Here is a 16,712-nt window from a genome sequence, read left to right as displayed (position 1 = left end):
CATCTGGCTCTAGAGGAAGGGACGATCACCGAGACTTCATCGACAGACAGACAGTTATGGTCCCGTTTATGGAAGCTTAAGGTTTTGCCAAGGGTAAGAGTGTTCTGGTGGCGGGTGTTGCATGGGATCCTTCCGGCTGAATCTACTCTCATGTACCGCCATATCACAACCATTGGCACCTGCAAACTGTGTCTTCATGCAGAGGAAGACATGAAGCATGCGTTATTGGATTGCACCCACGCCAGACGTTTTTGGAACGCGGCGCCGTACTGGCTTGACATCAAGCGACCGGAGTTGCACCCACTTACATGGTCTCGGGATGTTATTTGCGATCCGATGTTCTCTGAGTCTGAGAAAGCAAAACTGGTTACTGTCATGTGGACGATTTGGACCTCAAGAAACAATGCCACACATGACAAGAAGGAACTTGATCCTGTTCAGTCCATGAAGAAAACCCAAGAAGCTCTATCTGTACTTGAACTTCCTCGCGAACACGCGCAAATTTTGCCGGGGCATGGTTGGAGACCGCCAGACTTGGGCTGGATCAAGATCAACACTGATGGAAGTGTTGCAATGGAAGCTAGGAGGGGAGTGGCAGGTGGAGTCGCAAGAACACATTCATCCTTTCTAGCTGCATGGTGCAAACCTTACTCAGGAATCACTGATCCTCTTATAGCCGAGGCACTCGCTCTACGCGATGGTGTTCTCTTTGCTCATCTTCGAGGCTATTCTGAGGTGGTTTTCGAGTCTGATAATTTGGAGATTGTGAATCTCTGGAATACGCGTCACAATGCTTGTGCGGTCGTGGCGCCTATCTTGGCCGAGATTAGGGAGCATGTCATTTATTTTAAGTCTTTTGTAATTCAGCATGTAGGAAGATCAGCTAATGTTTCGGCTCACATTTGTGCTAAACAAGCTAGCACCCTGGATGTAATCGAATGTTGGATGGACTCCATTCCGAGTCTTCTTGTAACCAGCCTCTCAGCTGATTCAGCTGGAGCTGTTAGTGTTGAATAAAGAGCTCCCAAATTTCCCTGCAAAAAAAAAGTTCAGGATCCCGCAAAAAAAGAAACCCCATCTAGTTCAGGATCCCACAAAAAAACAATCTAGTTCCGGGTGTGGAAATCGCATCAGAAATTGATTGGATGCATAACGCGACGCGCAACTGGCATACAAAATTCAGCTGTGTAATGCATACAGTGACATGCTTTTTTAGGAAAGCATCAAGTGCAGAAAATGACATAAAAGATCTTCAAATAATTACTTTCTACTTTTCTAGTAAGTGGCGTGGCGGTACGACGATGCATTATCAACATCCATGTCATAGAAAGTTACTCTCTTCGTCCCACAATTTAAGACCGTTTAAGCTGTTTTAGCTTGCAAAATTATCTTATATTACGGGACTGAGGGAGTATTTCACAATTTTGTAACACAAGATTTGGGGAACATGGTTCATGGTACACAAAATGCCTGATGGAATGCCCCTCAGACCTGTGCTGCAACAACACAAGAATAAACTAGAATGCGTTCAGTTAGTTCCATCAAACAAAGTGAGCACACTTTCCATTACAACACAAACTGAATGATTTGAACATATACCAGATATGATGTGCCCTGTCCTTCAACACAACTCCTAGGTACTATTTTTGTGTTTGTGTAAGCATCAATTACAGACCTTATTTCTGAATTTGCAGAGCTGCATGGAAATTATTTACAGTTGTAGGCTCACAACAGGGAGCACATCTCTTTGTCTCTTTATCCATTAACCGTTGTCACTAGGGATAACAAATTACAATTCCGACTGCAGCTTATACAAGTTTGGTGCTGATACTTATTCCTGATCGACAAACAACCACCGCGTGATTATATTATCTAAGCCTTTGAGTCTTGTTGCTAAGCTTTCAAATACAGAAAAGCTTGCCAAAGTCTGGCTCTTACATTCGCCTGACATTGCATTGTACCCCAAATGGTTGATTAATAATGTGAGCCAGTTCCCCTAAAAAAACACTACCTGGTGCAAGCAAATAATATATCAGAAATCACTCACTGCTTCCTTGCGCCTCTTCACGAATGGTCGGCAACATTAAACATTAGAGAATACCTGGGTACTCAATCAACTCGTCGACTACATGAGTAACATGAAAATAATTGGATTTTGGAAATAACTCCATCATATTAGCAGCTTAGATAGATGCTACACAGTAGTCGGGGGGCTAGCAGAGCATCAAATGCAAAATGCCAAAAAGACCTTGCGATTCATGTACAGAAATCTGGTAAAAGCAAGCTTTTCACGAGATAACGACATCTTCGACAAGTCATAATTCTGATCTATAATGAAGAAAAATTCTACGGCAGCCTCGAGTTTTTATGAAGTTTCTTTCCTTCTCAGTTTCAATTGCCGGAGACACGCTCCAGCAATTTCGTAGTCTCAGGTCCAACGTGAATCCCATCATCTTCGATACGCTGAGCAATGGATGGGTTGGTTCTACCTGCAGCTATATAGGTCCGCATCATGCCCTCATAAGCTTCCGTATCAAGGCATTCGAGCTTCCTCAGGCACTCGCAGAAAGACTCCACGCCGTCAACATCATTTGACTCTTCATAGTGCTTCAGAAATCTGCTTGTAAGCTTTTTGGATGGCACCCATTTGTGTGCCGTCACCATCTTCTTTGCATCTCTCAAGATCTCCAGTGCCCCGGTAAAATTAGATTTTTCCAAATAGAATTCGGCAAATATGTAAATTGTCCTGTCATCACAACGACCCTTAGCCATGGTCCTCTGACGGATAGCCTCAGCTTCGTCTATCATACCCTTATCAAGGTAAGCTTTGATCATAACATTTGTTATCCTCATGTCATATTGTTCATGACTCGATTCCCACTCCTGAAAGATTTGCTGTAAAGACTCAAAGTCATCAATAGTACTCAGAGCTTGAAGCACCACAAGATAGCTTCTGTTCAAACATTTCTTGAATGTGGACTTCAAAGACTCCCAAATCCTCTTAACCTCAGTTGCATTTCCACAACGGGCATAGATGGAGAGGAGGAAATACCATGAGGATAACTCATCTTTGTTCATAACTTCCTCAGCTTTCTTTAGGGCAACTTCTGCCTTTCCACACAGCTCTAGTTTAATATAACTGTTTGCCATTAGAGTATATAGGGACCAGTGAACTGGAGCCACCTTCTGCAATTCTTCCAGGACTTTCTCCGCAGCCTCCAGGTCATTCATTGTAACATAGCTTTCTAACAATGTGAAGTATGTAAAACTGTTAGCAGTTATACCACTTTCTCGCATTTCTTCAAATGTGGAGGGGATTTTCTCTGGCTGGCCCGCCTTTTTGTACAAAGCCATCAGACTGTTGTACACCAGTGTACTCCCTCCGGTCCTTTTTACTCTGCATATAAGAATTGTCTGAAGTCAAACTTCACAAAGTTTGACCATATTTATAAGAAAAAATATCAGCATCTACCATGCTAAAGTTATACAATATGAAACTTTAAGTCATGACGCATCTACTGGTATTGATTTCACATTGTGAATGTTGATATTCTTTTCTATAAAGTTGGTCAAAGTTTACGAGGCTTGACTTCAGACAAATCTTATATGCGAACTAAAAAGGACCGGAGGGAGTATTTGGAACAACGTTCTTGGCTTTCATCTTCTCATAGAATTTCAGACCTTTAAATGCCATCCCGTGTTCACCATAGCGGTTAAGCAAACATGAAAAAGTTTTCCTTGACTTCAATATATCTGGAAGGCTCCAGAAATATTCTTCAGCTGCCTGTATCCCGTGAACTTTTGAAACAAGGTCAAGCCGCAGCGCTTGATGCCCAGGTGTCAACTTTGCTCCACGAGCTTCCATCCAGTCCATCAACTGGGTACAAAACAACACAGCCAAATATTATAAAGTGAACATAAAAAAGATACTTTGCTCAGAAAGAGGTTGCACCAGAACAGCATATGAACTCTTTGTACCATAATATTATAGGTGAACATAAAGAAGGTCCTTAGAAGAGATGCACTAATGGCATCACAATTCGAACCTTCTACTGTTAGAACTTGAACCTTCATTTTCTATTGTGAAGTCTTGCTTTCCTTCCCTCTAGAGCATATTTTCTCCAGGTTTTTGCCTATTTATGTGTGAGAATCGAGATACTCGGCTCAGCAGTAGTGTGTGTTATGGACAAGCTACCAATGACAGATTAATTCCAGGAAATTGGAAATTAACTCTTTTTAAGACCAGTTTTAACGATCAATAGTTTTCATGGTAGACCTCATTTTTCAAATCTCAGACTATATGTTTGATCAGTGGTCATTTACTTATTTGTACAGCACATGAAAGAGATGTTTGTTCGAAACAATCACGGAATCACCCATCAAATGTTTCAGATAATTATCTGCTGGAAACAATAAACCTGAGCACACCATTCATTGTTCTAACTGAACTACCTCAACTGTTAAACACCTCATATCTCAACCAATGCAGTTTAATGTGTTAGTAATAGAACTTAAGGTCACTAACTCACTGCGGCCATTTAAGTCAAACTTTTTTAATGTTTATTTATTAAGAAAAAACAGTAAAATTTACCTCAATACACTGAGTCTGAGGCTAAAAACATCTTATACACAATCATCGTCTTCAAGCAATTCCCTATGACGCTATCACACAATGCAAAGTAAAAACTATTGGATCTACAAATATTTAGAAAGAAAAGGAAGCTGCAGCATGTCTTCAAAGTTCCCAGGCAGAACAAGCAGCGCCATGGTATATCACCGGCTTTTGCAATTATTTTTAGTTTAAGATACAGAACTCCCTTCCTACCTATAATGTGGACCTCTGAAGCTGCAGCAATGTGCAGTATGGCACCCAGTTTCACTTAGCATCAGACAATCAAATTACCATTGTGGTGATTGCCAACACAATGAGTTGACCCTGTCCTATTCTTCAGTCTTAAAAGGAACATTAAGTTTGCTCCGTGCATTTCCAATAGTGTGACCTTGAATCAAAATTATCCACAAAGAGAATGCAGAATAGAGCTTCGATGGAAACCCTAGTAAATCCATTCCATTTCCTCGCTTATCCCGAACCAAACTTCAAGCCCACTACTTTCAGCACAAATACGTCAGTCGAATGTACCATTGAACAACAAAATGAAGGCGCAGACACACCCTGATCCAAATCAGGCCACCATTTCACGCGGGGGGTTGGGTGGGTGGGGTGGGGGGGGGGGGGGGGGGGGGGGGGGGGGTCACCTCGAGCGCGCACGCGTGACGCTTGAACTTGCGGAGCTTCCGGATGTAGGCAACGATCTGGTACTCCGAGAGCGGGCGCCTCTCGCGGAGATATTTGGTCATCTCCGCCGCCGCCATTCCCGGCTGCCTGCCATGGGACAGCTTCGAGATCCTCCTGTACAGCGGGACCCACGCCGGCTCAAGGCCGTCCCTGGACGGGCCTGCGCCTGCGCCTGCGCAAGCTCGTGCGCGAATCTTGCCGGGGCAAAGGAGATGCGCCGCCGCGCCGCCGCGGGGATCGCCGTGCGCAACATGGGCGGCGGACTGGCTGTCGTGTTCGGCCGCGTTCCGTGGGGTTTGTTGAGGTTTTTTGGGGGCGAAAAGACGATTTCATGCCCGGTCTTTCCTTGAAAAAAAAATCAGAAAACATAAATTTTAGAGTAAAATGCAAGCGCGGTCCTAATTCTTTCCCAAAAGTGTCGATTGGGTCCTAATTCTTTCAAAATGCACACCTGTGTCCTAATTCCTTCTAAGTTGTTCATCCGAAGTCTTAATTTCGTCTGGCCGCCGCTGACCAGCTCGCGTGGCGCTTTAACCGCCGCCACGTCGACTTGAGGGCCCACGCGGGATAACGACCAGCCGTGTGTTTTTTCAAAAGAGCCCCCCAACCCTAATCTCTCCGCAGCCATAGTCCTTTTCCTCTCCTCTTCCCCACCTCTCTCTGCTCTCGCGAAACAGGGGAGATCGACGACGGTGGTCCGGTGAGAAGAGGCAGGCGGCCATCGTAGGCGCTTGTCCGGCGGCGGCGCCGCTAGGATGGCGCCCGTGCATCGGCGACCCGGAGATCCTCCTCCACGATACGGTCAGTGTGGTGCCCATAACCCTAACCCTCGATCCTCTTTTTCCGCGGATTCTGACTCGAATTGATGGTAGTATTTGACTGAATCCCTCGATACCTAGGAGCACAAGAGGAGGTTTTTACCGTAGAAATCAACTATGCTGGATTTTTCTGCAGATTTGGCCGATCGAAGACGTATGTCGATGGGAAAGTTGCTCTGTTCGATGGTTGCAAAGTAGATACATGGTCTCCTCTCTGGCTCACTGATTTTATGCAGCAACTGGGATATAGTGACCAATCTAAGCATGTTATTTACTGGTTACTGCCTAGAAAGAATTTAGGCGATGGACTGCAGATTGTGGATTGTGACACTGACACTTTGCACATGACAGCAGTTGTTCCAGAATTCCAGTACTTTCAGTTGTTTGTTGATCACAAAGGCATGGCCTTTGACAATGTAATTCAAGCGCCGGCTTATTGCCACTGCGAGGAGCCTGAAGAAGAAGCAGCAACAACTTCAAGCTGATCAAGACCTGCTCACAGACAGATGGACAGAAGTCCTGACAGCCGAGGAATATGGACTCGAGCGCCACACGGCCGACCGGCCACCTCGTGGCCGGGATAAAACGGCATATCAGCCCGAATACCAGCCCGCACCCCCGCGCCAGTTTACTACGGCCCGGGGAAATACTCAGGACCTGCGCGATAGATTGAATAACACCGCAGGACAAACAAGATCGATCTACGGATCACGGGGGCGCGCTGCAGCACATGACGATGCCCGTCATACCGGATACACTAACAGTAAATCCGGCCGGGCCGAACACAACCAGCCAAACTTAGTCAGACTGCGTCGCGACATAGCCCGGCACAGAGGCGCCGCACATCCCCTGTGCTTCACCGATGAAGTGATGGATCATGAATTTCCAGAAGGGTTCAAACCCGTAAACAATGAATCATACGATGGCACAACAGACCCCGCAGTATGGATTGAAGACTTCCTTCTCCACATTCACATGGCCCGCGGAGACGATCTACACGCCATCAAATATCTTCCCCTTAATCTCAAAGGACCCGCCCGACACTGGCTAAACAGCCTGCCCGCAAATTCCATTGGCAGTTGGGAAAACCTGGAAGACGCATTCCTCGACAACTTCCAAGGCACATATGTGCGACCACCGGACGCCGATGACTTGAGCCACATTACTGAACAGCCCGGAGAATCAGCTAGGAAATTCTGAACTCGGTTCCTAACTAAAAAGAACCAAATAGTTGACTGTCTGGACGCCGAAGCCCTGGCGGCCTTTAAGCATAATATCCGCGACGATTGGCTCGCCCGACACCTCGGCCAGGAGAAACCCAAGTCCATGGCAGCTCTCACGACACTAATGACCCACTTTTGCGTGGGCGAGGACAGCTGGTTGGCTCGCAGCAGCACTACGCCACATTCTGGCACTTCAGACGTCCGTGACAATAATGGCAAGCTACGGCGCAACAGACACAAGCGACGAAACAACGGCGATAACACCAAAGACACGGCAGTCAATGCCGGATTCAGCGGATCCAAATCCGGTCAGCGGAAGAAACTGTTCAAACAAAACAATCAGGGACCGTCCAGTCTGGACCGCATACTGGAGCGCCCGTGCCAAATTCATGGCACCCCAGACAAGCCAGCCAACCACACTAATAGAGACTGCTGGATGTTCAAATAGGCTGGCAAAATAAACGCCGAAAACAAGGACAAGGGGCTACACAACGACGATGACGAAGAGCCCCGGCGTCCGAACACGGGGGGACAGAAGAAATTTCCCCCCAGGTGAAAACGGTCAACATGATCTACGCAACTCACATTCCCAGGCGGGAACGGAAGAGAGCACTATGGGACGTCTACGCGATGGAGCCAGTCGCCCCAAAATTTAACCCATGGTCAGCCTGTCCGATCACCTTTGATCGTAGGGATCACCCTACTAGCATCCGTCACGGCGGTTCGGCCGCATTGGTTCTAGACCCAATCATAGATGGATTTCACCTCACACGAGTCCTTATGGACGGAGGCAGCATCCTGAACCTGCTTTATCAGGACACAGTGCGCAAAATGGGCATCGACCCTTCAAGGATCAAGCCCACCAAAACCACCTTTAAAGGTGTAATTTCTGGAGTAGAGGCCCATTGTACGGGCTCTATAACATTAGAAGTGGTCTTCGAATCTCTGGATAACTTCCGAAGCAAAGAGTTAATCTTCGATATCGTCCCTTTCTGTAGTGGTTACCACGCACTGCTCGGACGAACCGCATTCGCTAGATTCAATGCGGTACCACACTATGCATACCTCAAGCTCAAGATGTCGGGATCGCGCGGGGTCATAACAGTCAACGGAAATATGGACCGCTCTCTCCATACAGGAGAGCATACTGCAGCCCTCGCAGCTGAAGTACAATGCGGCCTCCTCCGACAAACCACCAATCCGGCGACGACAACCTCGAGCACCGTCAAGCGAGTCTGGAGCACCCCGCAACAGGATCACCAGGCACGCCAAGAGCGCGACTAGCAGTCCAGCCTCCGCTCAAGCCCTATCAAAGCAGCATTCGTACCACGCGTACACAATTACGCATTCAAAATATCATGGGCACAGGCGGAGGCTCATTAGTGACTCAGTCAACAGTGTGGTATCACCGCAACATACCTTCGTAACCCTCCCTTTTTATCTTTCAGGACATTGCTTTAGGGCAGCCTCCTCAGAAGATCCGGATTGTCGGACTTACACAGGAGAGAAAACCAAGGAGGCAACAGGCTTTGCGCACAAAAGGAAATACCCAGGTGGAATATATTCACGATCGTTATACCTGTTTTATATACCTACATGCAGTCTGCCCTTGGATAGGACATGTTAAATAGCCCCATTTACTTCTGCTTAAACGCACCCATTGTAAACATACGCTTAAACATATTATTCATCAATGGGAGATCATATATAGCGTCAGCTTATTATTCCTATCTGCACATTTTTTCTATAAATGTTTATTCACTATTGCATCCGTACACTTTGGTACGTTTATTTTACCAGGGGCTTCATATGGCGCCCCGCAATACGGCAAACAAAGTCCGAACACTTTCAATAGTGCGGCACCCCGAACTTATAGCACTGTATGCATTAGCTCCGAATCATGTCTTGGGTCTACAGTTGGGTTAGCCCGGCTCCCTCGTTTTGGTACCTTACGTTCCGTTATATCGGCTAAGGTAGCGCATAGAGAACTACTGCGATTGTGTCCCGGTTCTTCCGGACGAGCACCTCAGTAGAGAAAGCCGAAAACTGACCGGCATGATGTGGCGAGAGCTGGTCGCTGTTCGAGAGGTCTCAAAATTCTTAAAGATTTTTTCCGCTTTAGGCGAGGAATCGGCCTCGTCCGATTTAGGCGTATATAGCGCCCCAGTTCGGCCTTCCGAATTCTAGGGGCTTCGCCAAAATTTAAAATTGTAGACTTCTATGGCTAAGTGAAGGTTATAAAGCCGCATAGTTCGATTGCCTCATTCGTTGCGCTAGACACCTCCTTTAGGGACCAAACATTTGGATAAAGAGTGTCTGAGTTTTCCACGAACGCCCCAGTACTAGTTGCGTGGGGGCGGAAGCCGACGACTGGCCTACTTTCAGAATTTTATAAACAGCCGCACAGAAGGTAATATTTTAAATCAAAAAACGCTACATAGCGCAAGTAACTTCGTCCTTATATTACAAACATGACATAAGTGAATTCTCTAAAATTGTGTCCTTGGTACATTCATCGGCCACAAGACGAGCGCCCTTCATAACGCCTTCATAATATCTCTCGGGACAGCGATGCGCCTTGCCCTCCAGCGGCCCGTCCTTCACCAGCTTCTCCGCATCCAGCTTGCCCCAATGCACCTTCGCACGGGCAAAGGTCCGGCGGGCACCCTCAATGCAAACGGATCGTTTGATCACTTCAAGCCGCGGACATGCATTCACCATCCGCTTGATCATGCAACTTTCCATCATTCCGTTTATTATGACACGCTCCATTATTGTCATATTGCTTTGCATGATCATGTAGTTGACATCGTATTTGTGTCAAAGCCACCATTCATAATTTTCATACATGTCACTCTTGAATCATTGCACATCCCAGTACACCGCCGGAGGCATTCATATAGAGTCATATTTTGTTCTAAATATAGAGTTGTAATTCTTGAGTTGTAAGTAAATAAAAGTGCGATGATCTTCATTATTAGAACATTGTCCCAGTGAGGAAAGGATGATGGAGACTACGATTCCCCCACAAGTCGGGATGAGACTCCGGCCGAAAAAAATAGGCCATAAAAAAGAAAGAGAAAAGGCCCAAATAAAAAAATGAGAGAAAAAGAGAGAACGGGCAATGTTACTATCCTTTTTCCACACTTGTGCTTCAAAGTAGCACCATGATCTTCATGATAGAGAGTCTCATATGTTGTCACTTTCATATACTAGTGGGGATTTTTCATTATAGAACTTGGCTTGTATATTCCAATGATGGACTTCCTCAAAAGTGCCCTAGGTCTTCATGAGCAAGCAAGTTGGATGCACACCCACTTAGTTTCTTTCTGAGCTTTCATACACTTTTCGTTCTAGTGCATCCGTTGCATGGCAATCCCTACTCACTCACATTGATATCTATTGATGGACATCTCCATAGCCCGTTGATACGCCTAGTTGATGTGAGACTATCTTCTCCTTTTTGTCTTCTCTACAACCACCATTCTATTCCACCTACAGTGCTATGTCCATGGCTCACGCTCATGTATTGCGTGAAGATTGAAAAAGTTTGAGAACATCAAAAGTATGAAACAATTGTTTGGCTTGTCATCGGGGTTGTGCATGATTAAATACTTTGTGTGATAAAGATAGAGCGTAACCAGACTATATGATTTTGTAGGGATTGCTTTCTTTGGCCATGTTATTTTGAGAAGACATGATTGCTTTGTTAGTATGCTTAAAGTATTATTGTTTTTATGTCAATATTAAAATTTTGTCTTGAATCTTTCGGATCTGAACATTCATGCCACAATAAAGAAAATTGCATTGATAAATATGTTGGGTAGCATTTTACATCAAAAAATCTGTTTTTATCATTTGCCTACTCGAGGACGAGCAGGAATTAAGCTTGGGGATGCTTGATACCTCTCCAACGATCTATAATTTTTTATTGTTCCATGCTATTATATTATCTGTTTTGGATGTTTAATGGGCTTTAATATGCTCTTTTATATTATTTTTGGGACTAACCTATTAACTGAAGGCCCAATGCCAGTTTCTATTTTTTTTTGCCTATTTTAGAGTTTTGCAGAAAAGGAATACCAAACGGAATCCAAACGGAATGAAACCTTCGCGATGATCTTTCTTGGACCGAAAGCAATCAGAAGACTTGGAGATGAAGTCGGAGACGTAATGAGGAGGCCACGAGGCAGGAGGGCGCGCCCCCACCCTCGTGGGCCCCTCGTAGCTCCACCGACCTAGTTCTTTCGCCTATATATATACTCTTATACCCTAAAAACATCAGGGGGAGCCACGAAACCACTTTTCCACCGCCGCAACCTTCTGTACTTGTGAGATCCCATCTTGGGGCCTTTTTCGGTGATCTGCCGGAGGGGGAATCGATCACGGAGGGCTTCTACATCAACCCCATTACCTCTCTGATGAATCGTGAGTAGTTTACCACAGACCTTCGGGTCCATAGTTATTAGCTAGATGACTTCTTCTCTCTCTTTGATTCTCAATACAAAGTTCTCTCGATGTTCTTGGAGATCTATTCGATGTAATATTCTTTTGCGGTGTGTTTGCCGAGATCCGATGAATTGTGGATTTATGCTCAAGATTATCTATGAATATTATTTGGTTCTTCTCTGCATTCTTATATGCATGATTTGATATCTTTGCAAGTCTCTACAAATTTTCGGTTTAGTTTGTCCTACTAGATTGATCTTTCTTGCCATGAGAGAAGTGCTTAGCTTTGGGTTCAATCTTGCGGTGTCCTTTCTCAGTGACAGTAGGGGCAGCAAGGCACATATTGTATTGTTGCCATCGATGATAAAAAGATGGGGTTTTCATCATATTGCTTGAGTTAATTCCTCTACATCATGTCATCTTGCTTAATGCATTACTCCGTTCTTATGAACTCAATACTCTAGATGCATGCTGGATAATAGTCGATATGTGGAGTAATAGTAGTAGATGCAGACAGGAGTCGGTCTATTTGACACAGACGTGATGCCTATGTTCATGATCATTGCCTTAGATGTCATCATAATTATGCGCTTTTCTATCAATTGCTCGGCAGTAATTTGTTCACCCACCGTAATACATGCTATCTCGAGAGAAGCCACTAGTGAAAGCTATGGCCCTCGGGTCTCTTTTCCATGGCCCTCGGGTCTCTTTTCCATATTATTGAATCTCGTTTATATCTTGCTAGTTTCCGATCTATTGTTTTGCAATCTTTACTTTCCAATCTATAAACCAAAAATACCAAAAATATTTACTTTACCGTTTATCTATCTCTATCAGATCCCACTTTTGCGAGTGACCGTGAAGGGATTGACAACCCCTTTATCGCGTTGGTTGCAAGTTCTTGATTGTTTGTGCAGGTATTCAGTGACTTGTGCGTCGTCTCCTACTGGATTGATACCTTGGTTTTCAAAACCGAGGGAAATACTTACACTACTTTGCTGCATCACCCTTTCCACTTCAAGGGAAAACCAACGCAAGCTCAAGAGGTAGCTCTGACCTCTCTGCATATGAAGTTAGTTTTGTCCTTGGAAACCAATTGGACTCATTCATTCATGAAGCAAGAGATGATCCACATTTGATGAATTGTAATGATCTTGGTCGTCTTGCCATGAGGATGGTTTTGAGTGATATGCACACAACTTTTTCGTTGGTTTACCGCCTTGTTGAGTTAGCACTAATTTTACCTGTTACAATCGCAACGGCGGAAAGGGCCTTCTCGGCAATGAGCATTATCAAAACTGACTTGAGGAACAGGATGGGTGATGATTGGTCGAATCACAGAATGGTGTGTTACCTTGAGCGAGATGCATTGGTTAGTATTGAAGAGTTAAAGACCATTGAGCGATTTCAGGGTTATCGCACACGCAAAGGCATTTTACCTCGTCATAGAGGTAATGTTTCATATTTTGCATCCAATAGCAGTTTTTTTACTTGTTTTCTATGTACTGACTTGCATATCAAATTGTATACTTGAAGATGAATCATCGGTTACTATTGAAGATGTAATTGCGGAAGCTAAAATCAAACAACCCTTTGATTTGGTACTCCCTTTTGTATTTATCCTTTATATTGTCTTTTGTTATGTGCTACATTATCAGATGAAACACTATTAAATATTATGTTCACATTTTTATCAGTTGCAAATGAGCGTTACTTTTGTATGCCTTAAAACTGGGGTAGTTTTGGAAAAAAAATTTGGCCCAGGGCACCAACCAATCCTGGGTACGCCGTTGAAGGTACCCAAGCACTATAACTTCTATTGGATGGCCAAACAACATAACCACAACAAAGTTTCATCAGGTAACTTACAGTTTGTCTTAATTCATGTGTAATTAGAACTTCTATAGAAATATTGTGCTATTAGGTTGAGCAAACGACTGCATTAGTAACTTAAAAGCAGTTGAGAATTTTGTGTTTTGCAAATAACTACGTCATATTAGCAGTATAGATAGATGTTACAAAGTAGTCAGGCGGAGCTAGCAGAGCATCAAACGTAAGCAATTTCGAATTCCAAAAGACTTTGCAACGTAAGATGCAGAAATCCGGTGACAGAAAAGGGTGGCAAAGTTCATCCATTTCATCATGTACACGAGATGCTTCTCCCAGGCTTTTACAAGATGATGACATCTTCGACAAGTTATAGTACTGCTCTAGAAAAAGGTCTACGGTAGCCTCTAATTCTACAAACAAGATTTTCCTCTTTCTACTTCAACTGCCGGAGGCACTTTTCAGCAATTTCGTCGTCTCAGGTTCTACCTGCAAGTACATAGGTCTGCATTACGGCATCATAAGTTTCCGCATCAAGGCATTCAAGACTCTTCAGGCACTCGAGGAAAGACTCCACACCAGCAACATCCTTTGACTCTTCATAGTGCTTCAGAAATCTGCTCACAAGCTCTTTCGATGGGACCCATTTGTGCGCCGTCACCATGTTCTTTGCATCTCCCAAGATCTCCAGTGCCGCATTAACATCAGATTTATCCAAATAGAACTCTGCAAATATGCAAACTGTCCCCTCGTCGTAACGGCCCTGAGCCATTGTGCTCTGACGGATAGCTTCAGCTTTGTCTATCATACCCTTATCAAGGTAAGCTTTGATCATAATATTTATTATCCTCATGTCATAACGTTCATGGCTCGATTGCCACTCCTGGAAGATTTGCTGCAAAGACTCAAAGTCATCAAGCATACGCAGAGCTTGAAGCATCACAAGATAGCTTCTGTTCAAGCATTTCTTGAATGTGGACTTCAACGACTCCCAGATCCTCTTCACCTCGGTTGAATTGCCACAATGGGCATGCAAGGAGAGGAGGGTGACCCAGGGGTGCAACTCAGCCTTATCCATAACTTCCTCAACATTCTTTAGGGCAACTTCTGCCTTGCCAAACAGCTCTAGTTTAATGTAATTGTTTGCCATCAGAGTGTACAAGGACCAGTGAACTGGAGCCACCTTCTGCAATTCTTCCAGGACCTTCTCCGCAGCGTCCAGGTCATTCATTGTGATATAGCTTTCTATCAAGGTGAAGTATGTAAACTTATCAGCACTTATACCACTTTCTCGCATTTGTTCAAATGTGGAGAGAACTTTCTCTGGCTGGCCTGCCTTTTGGTACAATTTCATCAAGCGGTTGTACACCAGTTTATCTGGAACAATTTTTTTGGCTTTCATCTTCTCATAGAGCTCCAGACCTTTGTATGCCAACCCGTGGTTACCATAGCAGTTAAGCAAACAGGAATAAGTTTTCAATGACTTAGATATATCTGGTAGGCTCCAGAAATATTCTTCAGCTGCCTGTATCCCATGTACTTTTGAAATGAGGTCAAGCCGCACTGCCTGATGGCCAGGAGTCAAGTTTGCTCCACGAGCTTCAATCCAGTCCAGCAACTGGGTACATAACAACATGCGCGAAAATTATACAGTGAAAATAAAAAGATACTTTGCTCAGAAAGAGATTGCACCAGAAAAGCACATGCACGTTTGGTACCACAATATTATAGTGAACATAAAAAGAACATTAGGACAGACGAATGTCATCACCATCTGAACCTTCTGCTGTTTGAACATAATAAACCTTCATTTTCTAATGTTAAGTCTTACTCCCTCCGTTCCAAATTACTTGTCTTAGATTTGTCTAGATACGGATGCATCTAGCATTAAAATGAGTCTAGATACATCTGTATCTAGACAAATCCGAGACAAATAATTCGGAACGGAGGGAGTACTTTTGTTCCCTCTAGAACATTTCTTCTCCAGGTATTTTTGCCTATTCATGTGCGAGAATCATGATCCCTGCTAAGCAGTAGAGTGTGTTATGGGCAAGCAACCAATGACAGATGAATTCCAGGAAATTGGATATTAACTCTGTTTAAGACCATTCTTAACCATAAATAGTTTTGTTGTAGACATTATTGGTCAAACCTCTCCAGACTCTATACGTTTGATCTGCGGTTATTTGTACTGAACATGAAAAATACATGTTTGTTTGAGACAAATTATCCATCAAAATCTTTCCAGCAGTCTGTTAGAAGCAATAAAGCCTGCTAACTACAGCACAACATTCATTGTTCCAACTGAACTAGCTCATGGCAAATGCATCTTTCTTTCTCGATTTTTTTCTCTTTAGCATCGTCCTTCATGATTATCAATAATACTCGTAACTGATTGCAAATGGTAGTAGCACAAGAATCATTTTTGGGGAGGAAAAAGCATGCTTCGCGCACGACCGGTAAATCGCTAATGCAACATCGAACAGGCAGCAAAAGGAAGAGATGGGTGGGGTGGGGTGGCACCTCGAGCGCGCCCTCGTTCTTCTTAAACCTGGTTAGTTCGCGGACGTACGCGAGGATCTGCTGCTGCGAGAGCAGGAGCCTCTGGCGGAGCCATTCGTCCATCTCCGCCGCCACTATCCCCGGCGGTCTGCCGTGGGACACCTTCGAGATCCTCTTGTACAGCGGGACCCACGACGGCTCAAAGCCGCGCCTATCGGAGCCTGCCGACTGGGCCTGAGGCTGCGCGAGCTCGTGCGCGAGTCTCGCCGGGGCGAGGGAGATGCGCCGCCGCGCCTCCACGGCGACCGCCCTCCGCAGCATGGTGGCTGAGGTATTCTCTCTTCTGCGGGCTGCTCAGCTGGTTCGGCCAGATTCTCTTATGAGATGGGCCCTCCTTGGCCCAGCACGGACCGTACCGGGAGAATATCATACGAAAACCAACATTAAGTGAAAACCACACGAAAAGAATATTTTAAAGTTTCGGAAAAATCTTTAAAAATTACAGGATCTTAAGTGGATGTTGTTCTAATGCCGTGAAAAACTTCAAAGTTCAAACATATTAAGAGATGTGAACTATGAAAATAACAAAAACAGCAT

The 16,712-nt window shown here is 44.6% G+C and overlaps 1 protein-coding gene and 1 pseudogene across 1 annotated transcript; both read right to left on the bottom strand.

The window, feature by feature from the left end:
- Positions 1 to 2,151: 2,151 nt before the first annotated feature.
- Positions 2,152 to 5,564, bottom strand: LOC123136065 (pentatricopeptide repeat-containing protein At4g01990, mitochondrial-like; annotated as a pseudogene).
- Positions 5,565 to 13,897: 8,333 nt separating this feature from the next.
- Positions 13,898 to 16,485, bottom strand: LOC123136064 (pentatricopeptide repeat-containing protein At4g01990, mitochondrial). Its single transcript, XM_044555352.1, has 2 exons — positions 16,137 to 16,485; positions 13,898 to 15,231 (listed from the first exon to the last, which is right to left on the bottom strand). The coding sequence occupies exons 1-2, from the start codon at positions 16,434 to 16,436 to the stop codon at positions 14,092 to 14,094; spliced, it is 1,440 nt and encodes a 479-aa protein (XP_044411287.1). The 5' UTR covers positions 16,437 to 16,485; the 3' UTR covers positions 13,898 to 14,091.
- Between the last annotated feature and the right edge of the window lie 227 nt (positions 16,486 to 16,712).

Source organism: Triticum aestivum, chromosome 6B (genome assembly GCF_018294505.1).
Source record: "Triticum aestivum cultivar Chinese Spring chromosome 6B, IWGSC CS RefSeq v2.1, whole genome shotgun sequence".
Taxonomy (NCBI): domain Eukaryota; kingdom Viridiplantae; phylum Streptophyta; class Magnoliopsida; order Poales; family Poaceae; genus Triticum; species Triticum aestivum.
Note: the sequence above shows the minus strand (reverse complement) of the source record. Positions and strands in the feature narration are given on the sequence as shown.